Genomic DNA, 11,993 nt, shown 5'->3' on the forward strand with positions numbered 1-11,993 from the left:
AAGACTCAGTCATCACTTGTGAAGAGAAAGCAACTTGTATCAAACTGATATAGCTGTTATCAAATGTGAAATGGACATAATTATAAGTAATAATGTCCAAGAGAAAAACATGTTGCAATATAAAATTTTGACAAACTGATTTCAAGTTTTGAACCTATTAACTGACACTAGTAGGATTTTAATTTTAGAATGGTGTGGAGTAGTCTCTAAGACTACCTATACTCATTCGATTGTGCTTACTGATGTAAGAAACTATTTGTTGCGATATTTATCTGTCAATTAAATTACAGTTTGGCAAAAATATGATACAATTATATTATACATATATTTATTTGCATATATCAGTATGTTATCTTTATTCTAATGATAAAATAAATTTAAGCTGACTGGATGTACATGATGCATCAGAGTGTAAATTCTGGCTAGAGAGATAAATTCTGGTTCGAAGAACAGATAAAGCTTTGTCAGAGAAAAATAGGTGGAACAATTTCAAACATGGTACAATTCAATGAAACAAAATTTTAAACCAATTTTGAGATATACAATTGTGGTAACTCTCTATTGAATGGAAGGTACTGAAGGGTACCAAACAGGAAAAAATTAAATTAAATTTGAAATTGGATTAAAATTAAATCTTACTTTGTTCAGAATTGTATTATGTTTGAAACTATGCCACCTTATCCTATAAATTTTTATTAGTTGCTTACTAGTATTTACAAAAATTTGTTTTGAATTATAACGTGGATTATTTGTTATAATATATGTGTGCATTAAAATATAATTTTTTAAATCGTTAGCTGAAGTATTGGATTGAAATAAAAATTTGTAGTGCTACTTCTTTGTATCATGTCGACATTAAAAAAAAAATTAGCAAATATACTTTGATATAAGAAGGTCCTCTTACATAATGATTGAATCTAATAAAAATCTTTTATATACATCAAAGTATTTTTTTCTTAAGTTACACTGTAGTAATAAGTATAACTTATCAAACATAAATGTGAGGAATTACAGAATTTGATTGAGAAAAAAACGAGAAAAAAACCGGCAACAAAATGGTCTTCGAATCTATTGTTGCGGAGCTCCTTAACAAGGTGATCGGCGAGTACATTGAGAATTTGGATTATACGCAGCTTAAAATCAGTCTGTGGGGAGGTAAGAATGCATGCAATGTGATTTTATTACTCGATAACAGTTATGTATCATAAAAAAAAACTCTTTGCTTTCAGGCGATCTTGTGTTAAATGATTTGTTGATAAAAGAGTCTGCGTTAGATGTGTTGGACCTTCCAGTGAGATTAGAATATGGTCGCTTAGGTACACAAAAATTACATTATTTATTAATATATATATTATAATAAATCTTAATAATATACCAAATATCGATTATTAAGATTAATATGATAAAAGATAACATAAAAATTACTATTTTACAATAAAATCCTTTCAGGAAAATTGATATTGAAAATCCCGTTCAAAGATATGTGGAACGGTCAGATTGATGCGATAGTCGAGGAACTGTTTATACTGGTAGTGCCTACAAGTCAAGTTTCGTACAATGAAGATAAAGAGACGAAAGTGCAGTTGGAAGCGAAACGAGCGGAACTCGCGAGAGTGGAAAAAAGGAAGCAATTAGCAGAGATAAAATGTAATTAATAGACTTATATTTTTTAGATAAATTAAGAAAAAGAAGTCTGGAATTTTATAATTGTATAATAATAAAATTATAAAAATAAAATTTTTATAATTATTTATTCAATTTAATATTGCTGTTCTTAATTTATTTCAAATATTTGTAATTTTTATAAAAATTACCTGAGATTATAGAAATATATATATATATAGAGAGAGAGAGAGAGAGAGAGAGAGAGAGAAAGATGTCTCTAATATTTTAATTTTAATTTTTCTTTTTTTAAACAAAGTTTAAAAATTTTTTAATTCGTACAGCGCAAGAAAAACTGGACGACTCGATGGTCGAGAAGTTAGTCGCTCGCATGATCAAGAACATTCATGTGGAGATCAAGAGAATTCACGTGCGGTACGAAGATCATGTTACCTTCAAAGATCATCCATTTTCCTTTGGCTTTACGCTAAATACCTTCGTCCTCGAGAGTTGTACAGACTCCTGGGAGACCACTGGCAATTTGAAGGACATGTATGTCATTCCACAAATCTTCAAATTGTGCAATCTGGATGGATTGGCCGCCTATCTCAATACAAGCATGGAACAATACAGCAAGAGCTCGCAATCTTTGTATACCAATCTCTTTTGTAGCGGTATTGCAACCATGGACTATACTCCAACAGGTTACCAATATCTGTTAGGGCCGATCAATGTCAAGTCTAAACTCAGGCTTAATCCCAAGCCCGAGTCTGACGGTAGTAATTATACCATCCCGAAGGTAACTTACACTTATCAATCTGGCAAAGAAAGATCCCACTATAACAATTTGTTAAAATAAATGAATTTTATGAATTTTTTAAAACTATTAATACCTGAATAAACACACACACACACGCACACAAAACTTTTTTAAGGATATAAAAAGGCATTCTTTTTATATGAAAAATTTGTATATAATAGAATAGAAAAAAATATAAGATACGAAGCGCTCTACCGGTCTAAGTGTTAAGATGTTGAACTACTATAAATTATATATTCATTTAAAATGAATTAATTTTCAAAAATAATAATTGCATGCCGATAAGATTATCGGACATTCACACAATCAATCTGAACTAATAATCCCCCCAAAATTTCCCAAATCTTAAAAAACTATAATAAACTTATTGCGAAAAATATTGCCTCGGCCGGGAGTCGAATCCAGATCTCTTGCATTCTCTAGAACGCTCGCACAGAATGCAAGAGATTCGATTTTGGGGGGAGGGGGGGATTATTAGTTCAGATTGATTCACACACAGTTCAGTTAATTTTTAAGTTATTCTGTACGCTGGACATAGTTAACATTATTATTTTTTTGTATTCAAAGAATATCTCTTTATATTCTAAAAAAGTTTATTTAAATCATCAACGGGAATCAATCTGGTCAATATATAATTCACTTGACAGCTGCAATATTATCGTGTTTCCTGATAATTTTCTAAAAAAAAAAAAGATTAAAAAGTATGTATTTTTAGAACTTTTACATTCTTTAATTATTTGTCCTTATAGTTGAGAGATTTTTAAACTAGATTGAATCATTTTATATTTTGCTTCTCTTTTCACAGGTATGGTTGGATCTAGAGATGCAAAGATTACGAATTGGTTTAACGAAGCGCCAGTATCAGACCTTGGTGCGGTTGGGAGAAGGTTTGGATCAGGCACGGAAAGCCGCACCATATCGAAAATATCGACCGAATTTGCCATCGTATTGCGGTCACTACAAGGAATGGTGGCGTTTCGCGTACACCTGCATCCTCGAGGAAACCGTGCGACGATGTCATCGCAACTGGAACTGGGGTCACATGAAGTTTCACCGCGATATTTGCCGCGCCTATGCCAAGGCCTATCAAACTAAACTGACAACGAAGAAGCTAGCAAAAGAGATCGAGGAACGGTTGACAGACTATGAAAGGAAACTGGACATCGTCAACTTGGTGATTATCCGACAGCAGATCGAGATGGAAGTTGAGAGACTGGCAGAGCGGGAGAAGACTCTGAAGGCGAAGCGAGGTTGGTTCGGTTTCCTGTGGAACAGTTCGCAGGTCGAGGAGACGAAGGAGCTCAACTCTGCTGCAGCCATCATGCGCAGGTTTATTGCTAAACATTTTAATAAATCAAGTTTTCAGAAAAGTTTGGCATACTTTTAGAGGTTTTTATATACTTTAACTATCCTGTAAAATTTGTCTTTAACGAATTATGAGATCAATATTAAATTAAAAGTAATTTTATCTGGCTCGTATTAACAATAATAAAATAAGATAATAAACAAAAGGGTATCAGTTTCTTTAAATAATAATAACTATATTTATGTTAGTAAATATGTTTTGTGATCGTTTTTTGGCCTATTCTTAGCTTATTATTATTATTTTTAACGAATATAACGTTTAACATATTAATAATGATGATATTTAGGTTCGAGGAGGCGATGACGCCACAGGAGAAGGAGAAACTCTATCGGGCGATTGACTATCAGGAGAATTCCGCCCCCGCATATTATCCAGAAACATACGAGATGATGGACACATGTTTCCTTTTACATAGTTTACAAATTTCTCTACTGGACACGGACAAAAAGCTTCCGTGTGTCTTGGATCTACAGCTACATGGTGTACGAGCTGGTTTCAAGTCACGACCATCCGCGAATGCGATTCTTGTCACTGCCTCTATTAGCGACATGAAATTACTGGGCGCAACACAAAATGGTCGGGTGCCCTCGCTCTTCATCCCAGAACATGGTAGTTCTGACTGCGCCTTGCTGTCGGTCTCTTATGAGAAGAATCCGCTCGACAGGCTGTGCGGTGACCGTGTAGTCGTCAAGTCCCGATCTGTCGACATTATCTATGACGCGCAAACTATTAAAGAGCTAGTCGACATGTTTAAGGTATTCTTTTTAATCTTCGAATGCACAATGGATTCGTGAAAAATGGAAAACTTTTTGAACACTAACTAAAATTTTTCTTGAATTTATCTTATGATTTTTTTCTTATTTTCTACAAACTGTTCGTTTAATATAGATGAATATTTTCCAGGTGCAAGACTCTTCCACGTTGAGTCAGCTGCAAATAGCCGCGGCAGAACGATTGGAAGGCCTGAAGGAAATGTCGGCACTCGGATTGGAGTATGCTATAGAGAAACATTCGGTATTGGACATACAAGTGGATATGCAAGCATCGCAACTTATCATACCGCACGGTGGTCTCTATGAAGACTCGAAAGCATTGATCGTTGTGAACCTAGGTAGTCTAAAGATGCATTCTTTGGAGAAGGGCAAGAGTGACTTGACTGGCGTTAGCGTTAAACAATTGGTTAGCATGGGCAAGAGCGAGGAAGAAGTATTGTTGCATCTAAGAGAGCACAGCTATGAAAAATTTGTTTTGAAGATAGTTAACTTTCAGGTAATAATAGTTCTAATTTACAATTTTAGTAGTTATATAGTATAAATTATTAATGAATAATATGTGGAAAGATAAAAAATAGAAATCAAATATTACATAAAAAATTAATAAATATTATATAGATAAATACATTTGATAAGTACGTTAGATCTATGTATGTATTATTATATATACAGGGTGTCTCAGAATTACGGTAGGAGCCGCATTGGGGGTATAGAATGGGTCAAGGGAAACAAAAAAGTCTGATACCATTTTGAGATATTACTACAATTTTTGAATTAAAAAAAGAAACGTATAAGCCAATGTGCGCCGCGCAAATTCGACAGTGGCGGCGGTGGGGATGGGCCGTGCTATGAATTCGCGCGGCGCGGCTTTATCGCACATTGGCTTATACGTTTCCTTTTTTAATTCGAAAACTGCAGCGAATATCTCAAAACGGTATCAGAAAATGGTATCTTTTTTTACCCATTCTACGTCACCAATACGGCTCCTATCTTATTTCTGAGACATCCTGTATAATAAATTAGTTATGATAACAATAAGTGACAGTTCAGAATGATAAGAATAAATTAATAGTTAATAGATAAAACTTCTGTGAAAATAATTTTTAATCTAAAATAATTATATTATTTTATATATAATATTTTTTATAATAAATAGTTATTTTCTTAAAATTTATTGCATTAGGTATTGGTCTCGCTACCGAATGAAGAATGGCGATCAGCCTTGGCAAGTACCGAGAGTTCTCTGACGTTACTCCATCCAACTACATTGGAAATTCAGTTCCACAAGTGCCTAGTGACGGACGATCCTTTGTTGCCGAAGTTACGGCTCCTCGGTAACCTACCTTCAGTTACAGTGAACATAACGGATGTTCGACTGCTTCAGGCACTCTCAATCGCGCAAAGCATTTCTTCACCTCAAGAGGAAAAATCCGGAGAGTTGTACCGTACCTCTCTTTCCAAGTCCATCTCGCAGTTATCACTAAAGGAACTGGGTACTACAATATCCAACATCGCTGATAAAAGAAAACTGCAGCAAGCAACAGCCACTATGCCAATGAAACAGACCACTGATTTGGAGATGAAATTCGAGATGAAGGAGTTTACGCTGTCGGTTTCCAGACAACGAGACGATGTCACAATACCCTCGGAATTTATCAGGTTTGAAACGAATGCTTCGTGTTTTTATGTTAATAATGAAATTTTTTATTGACATCTGAAAATTTCTTTGAAAATTGCTTATATAATTTGTCATAATTTTTATATAAATTTTAGAACTTTTTAGAATTTCTGAATAATTTTATAACTTTTTTCTGAGAAGATTCTCAGATTTTTTTATATAAATTGAAATAGTTTTCAGAATAAATTAACATCTTTTTAAAATTTTTTCACCTAAGTAAAAATTCTGAAAAATTCTGATATTTCTAAGAAATTCCTCATTCTCTAATTTTTGATGAAATTTTACAAAATCTGAAAAAATGAAGTTTAAGATATATTTCAAAAATCATAGAATGAGAAATTTTTTAAATCTTAAAATTTATCAGAATTATCATGTATATACAAAATTATCACATATATACAAAATTTTAAGAAAAACTGTAGGCTGACTTTTTTGTAGATAACTAGTAGTTGACTTTCTCCTTATTTCTAAAAAGTATTCTAAATGTATAAAAATTATATACATATATATAGATAAATAATTTAAAATACACACACACATGATATGAATAGTTTAAATAAATTAATTAAATATATATTAAGAAGAGTTACAAACCAAGAAAACATTAAAATGTAAGTGCTAAGCAAAATATATTAGTAATCATTAAAACAAATTAAAATAAAAATAAATAGAAATGAATATACATATAACAAACGGCATTTGACTTTGATCGGGTCATTATCAATGTTAAACGTGTAAAAACTTTCAATAAATTAATCGTATAGGCATATTTGAAATAGCAATAGTCTATAACTAAAAATTACTACTAACTGAAAATAAAAACTTTTAATTGTACTGACTTCAGCTGGATGTATAGAAAGGTAGTAAAATAACCTACTATAGTTATTGCAACGCAATATAAAAATATTGCATCCAATAGAGATCATCTTTGTAATTGTGCGCAAGATGATACAGAGAAACCTCGCTATAGACGTGTCAGTTAGTTAATGTATTAAATTTATGTTGATGAAAAATAGCTAATAAAACAGTCTGTCAAAATATTAATATAAAGTATAAAATAAGGAACATTTGTTAATAAAAGACTCAAAAAAGAAAATTGTTAGTATAAATATCTTCAAAATATTTTCAGTGCTAAGTATATAATAATATCAGTCAGAATGTGAAAAAATATAATATCGGTTGTATAAAAATTTGAGATTCAAAAAGCAATCAGCCTGTTAAAATAATAAAGTATAAAAAAATATTCGTTGATAAAGAGTTTATATAAAAAAGGAAAAAATCTTAAAATAAATACCTTAAAATTAGTTCCAATATTAAATAAAATGGTATTAGTCAGAATATAAATATCGGTAGAACAAAAGGTTTAAAACTCGAAATACAAACAGTGTGTCGATATATGTACAGCAATAAGATCAATAAACAATTTGTGATGGAGCTTCCTTGATATCCAAAACGGTAATGAGAAAAACTGACAAGAAGTTAGAGGTACAAAGAAGGGGATACGAAATAAAGGAGAAAGGGGCTGAATAATAGGAAAATAAGATTTATGTAGAGATTTTTAGTATCGTTTTGTTTATTTAGACTCTGTTTTTGCTTCTTTATATGAACCATCTCCGATGAATCTATATGAATCATCAAGCGTTTATTATAGCAAATTTGTAATGACTGATGACAATCCCGTTTTTTTTTCCTTATATCAGACATATATTTTTGTAGTCTGGTTTTTAGCTTTCTCTTAGTTTGCCCAACGTAACTAGCATCACAAGATATTTTGTAGACAACTTTATGGTTAGAAAAAAAGTCAAATTTTGCCTCTTTTTATGTGGTTTTTTAGGATATTCGGAATGGAATAAGCCAAATTATAGTTCATTTTCCAAGCAACCGATCTAAAGCTTTCAGAGATGGATTTGACAAGGGATGGTAAAAAACTTTTTAGCACGAATATTCTTGTTAGGAGCGTGAGAATTTTGTGTACTGTTGTTTCTATGAATATGGTAATTCAATCTATTATTGATAGTGGAGAAGATGAAATAAAGTAGATAACAATTTTGTAAAAACATATCGATAATATCAATAAGATTTTTTTCCTAAAAAACAGAATGAGACAACAATATAACTCTGTCTACCGTATCTACTAGTATGACAACACTTCTTTTATGTCATGGTGGATGATGAAAGTGGAAGTTAAGAAATCTTCCCAAGCAAGTTGGTTTTTTTATATCTATCAAAAATAATTGAGTTATTGTCAATAATAATGGTGTCTAAAAAATTCAATCTATCATTGGTCTCAATTTTCATGATGAATTGTAATTGGGGGTGTAAAGAATTAAAAACATTTTGAACATCATTCAAAATACCAGGAGTTGCCAGAATAATATCATCCACATATCTATAATAGAACAAAGGTTGTAATGGTAATCTAAAGTAGAAGACTCAAGATCTTGTAATACTATTCTAACTATTACAGGGAACAATGGAGACCCCATTGGGGTATCAAAAATTTGTTTATAGAATTATTATTAAAAGAAAAAACAGTTAAATTCAAGACAAAGCTATGGCTATAAGAAATTCATCTAAAGGTATAATAGTATTTATAGATATATGACTCCATTTTCTCACGATGCTGTCAGATAGATATCAATTCTATGGAAACATTTGTAAATAGTGAAACCACATCTAAAGATACCAAAGTATAGCCAGGATCAAAAAACATTCCGTTTAGCTTGTCCACCAAATGAAAGCTGTTTTTCACCTAGCCACGTCCTTTAGGATTCAAATACTATTATGTGGATAATATTTCAAATACTATTATGGAGAATATTATTCAAACACTATTATGAAGAAATAGGGAAAAGTAAAGTGGACTGTTTATCGAAAAAATAACAACCCTTAACGGATTACTAAGCTTTTAGGTAAGCCGTAGGAGAATTGCCATCTGTAGTCAATAATCTTCGATATATTGAGTCTTCTACATAGCCCTTGTTTTTCCATCTTATCAATATATTACGCAGGTCGTTAATTAATTTCGTAGTGGGATCTCTTCTTTATTCTAAAATATGTGTCAGTGCATGAAAATATTTCTTCCATTTTTTGAACATAATCGGTGCTCCAAAACTACGGTTACATTTCTCTTATAGCACGTGTGACTAGCAAATTATTATTTCTTTAATGAATTCATTAGTGGATTCTAACTACATGATGATACCTGGTTATTTATCAAATTATAAGAAGGAAAACTGTTGAGAAAATCTATTAAGAATTGAAACTGAATTGTTTCTGGCCAATTCAATAATATTTTTAAGACCACAAATGTTATTGTATTACGTTTTTTATGAACTCGATCAAAGTTCTTTTTATATTATATTTACTAATAGGTAGACCAAAGCCTCCTCCTAATAATAGTTGAACATCTCTGGGAATCACTTAAATTAATGAACCAATTATCATGAGTTGAGTCCAGATGAGGTGCCAAATTATTAGGAAAAATAAAAACTTTTTCGAGTTTGTTAGACGTGTCTAAAATTATAGGGTTGTTATAGTAGAAATTTGAATTCGATAAGTTACTTTCAGATATCGCACACGTATAAGAGATAGACTTAATTTGAGATTTTTTTTAGTCATGGTTTGTTTGGATTGCAACCATTGAATTTTTTAATTAATTTTAAAAGTTCGATTCACAAAATAAGAGTTGTTAATTTTTTCCAGATATATAAAGAAACTGCTTAACACAGATTCAGAAACAACATCAGAAATCAGATTAGAGATGTAAAATATATTAATTCTAGTGGATTCTAAATGGCAATAAGCATCTCTAAGCTCCAATATTGCTTTAACATTATTATTCTGTATTCTTGTTAGTTACTTACAAGTATAATAAGATGTATTGTAAAAAGACCTTTTTGTACATCCAGCTGAAGTCAATACAATTAAAAAAGTTTTTATTTTTGTAGTTTGTAATTTTTAGTTATAGAGAGGGCGTTGCTATTTCAAATATGTTTACACTATTAATTTATTGAAAATTTTTATACGTCTAACATTGATAATGACCCGATTGGAGTCGAAATGCCGTTTGTTATATATTCATTTCTATTTATTTTTGTTTTAATTTGTTTTAACGCTTACTAATATATTTTGCTTACTACTTATACATTATATGTATTTTTCATTTGGTTTGTAGCCCTTCTTGTATATTTACTTAATAAATAATTTAATTTGTATGAAAATTTTGAGAAAAATCTTTAATAAGAACTTCATCGAGTTTCTGAATTTACTCGTTCCCTTCAGATTCCAGGTGCTACAGCTGGAGGCGGAAATGTTACAACGTACATACGATCAAGAAGTGCAGTTGAGACTGGGTGGCGTGCAGATGCGGCAACTGTATGAGGGTCAGGAGATCTTTATGGTCAATACTCCGATGTCGGCCGGCGGAGACGAGTATTTGATCATCGTGCGATATGTAAATGTAAACAAGCGCTCGCCAGAGTTTATTACGCGCCACGGTTCTGTCGTAAAACTGCTTCGAATGGAATTCACCTCGCTGGACACATTGTTACATCAAGAAGCTCTTATCGAGCTGCTGCGATTTAGCACGTACATTCAGGACCGAATGAACTCGCTCGAAGATATTCAGAAGAAGGAAACCGAACGTTCTCGACCGGTCCGTTTGACCTCTATTCAGGAGGAAACTTCTGGTTTTCTCAAAGAACAGTTACAGAAACAAAGATTGAGACCGACTGGACGACGTAAAAAACAAACTGTTGAGTGCATCGATCTAAAAGTAAACGCCAAGATTGACTCGATCAATCTGAAGATTTCCAGCGCCACCCGAGATATTACCGCGTTTTATATTAAAGGCATCAGCGCCAGTTTTCTCAGCAAGTCTTCGTATTTGCAAGTGAATGCTGATCTGACCTCTATCAGTATTAAAGATCTGAATCCTATTTCTATGTACAAGGATATAGTGACTGTGGAGGGTACTGAGTCTCTGCAGGTAGGTGCTTTTATATTTATTATACATTATTTTTTATTTTACATTTTCAGTTATTTCTTTAATCCTAATCGGCATTCGCGGCACCTCCAGTGCTTAGATATTTTTTTCAGAACTACGTTGCGAAAAATTGTTTGTAACAAATGCTTTTCACAATCTTACAGTTTTAAATTACATAATTTTATTTTGTAATCGGACTTTGGAAATGAAAAAAAAAATCGATCAATTATATTAAACAAAAAAATACATTAATTTAAAGTAAATTAGATCCGCAAAATTAGAAAATTTAGGAGCGAATATAAATTAGGATTAAAAGTAATTCGTCTTTTATTTTCATATCAGATCCAAGTGGTAATGTATAACATCGAGGAATGGGAAAGGGATAAGAACAACATGTCTGTCAAGGTGTCGATGGGTTGCCATCGCATCGTCTTTTTGAATGCATTCGTCACCAGCGTTATGAATTTCCTAAACAACTTTCAAACGGCACAGAAAGCTATCAAAGACGCATCGGCGGCGGCAGCAGAAGCCGCGAAGACCAACATCAAGGATGTCCAACAAAGTGCCTCACGCATCGAGCTAAATGTTAGAATTAATGCACCCGTTGTATACGTGCCGATGAGCTCCAAGAACGAGCATAGCTTAATGCTAGACATGGGCAATCTTATGGTACAGAATGATAAGTTTATTCTAAATTGCAGATTAATTTAGCTCCAATTGAAGAATTTAGAAATTTTGTAGAATTAAATAGATATATGATATATATA

At 32.1% G+C, this 11,993-nt stretch overlaps 1 protein-coding gene across 3 annotated transcripts in view; it reads left to right on the forward strand.

Moving 5' to 3' along the window:
* The window catches only part of LOC108748117 (vacuolar protein sorting-associated protein 13C), a 27,678-nt gene that overhangs the window by 1,897 nt on the left and 13,788 nt on the right, over positions 1–11,993 (forward strand). For 2 of the 3 annotated variants that reach the window (XM_018486128.1, XM_018486129.1), the window contains exons 1-10: positions 1,056–1,155; positions 1,230–1,316; positions 1,450–1,647; positions 1,947–2,401; positions 3,228–3,751; positions 4,075–4,543; positions 4,692–5,057; positions 5,745–6,220; positions 10,524–11,229; positions 11,569–11,895. In XM_018486128.1, the coding sequence (XP_018341630.1) occupies positions 1,056–1,155; positions 1,230–1,316; positions 1,450–1,647; positions 1,947–2,401; positions 3,228–3,751; positions 4,075–4,543; positions 4,692–5,057; positions 5,745–6,220; positions 10,524–11,229; positions 11,569–11,895 (3,708 nt within the window). Of the gene's footprint in view, positions 1–1,014; positions 1,156–1,229; positions 1,317–1,449; positions 1,648–1,946; positions 2,402–3,227; positions 3,752–4,074; positions 4,544–4,691; positions 5,058–5,744; positions 6,221–10,523; positions 11,230–11,568; positions 11,896–11,993 lie in introns of those variants that run through there. The other variant, XM_018486127.1, reaches the window with a different exon arrangement.

This window comes from Trachymyrmex septentrionalis, unplaced genomic scaffold (genome assembly GCF_001594115.1).
Source record: "Trachymyrmex septentrionalis isolate Tsep2-gDNA-1 unplaced genomic scaffold, Tsep1.0 scaffold210, whole genome shotgun sequence".
Taxonomy (NCBI): domain Eukaryota; kingdom Metazoa; phylum Arthropoda; class Insecta; order Hymenoptera; family Formicidae; genus Trachymyrmex; species Trachymyrmex septentrionalis.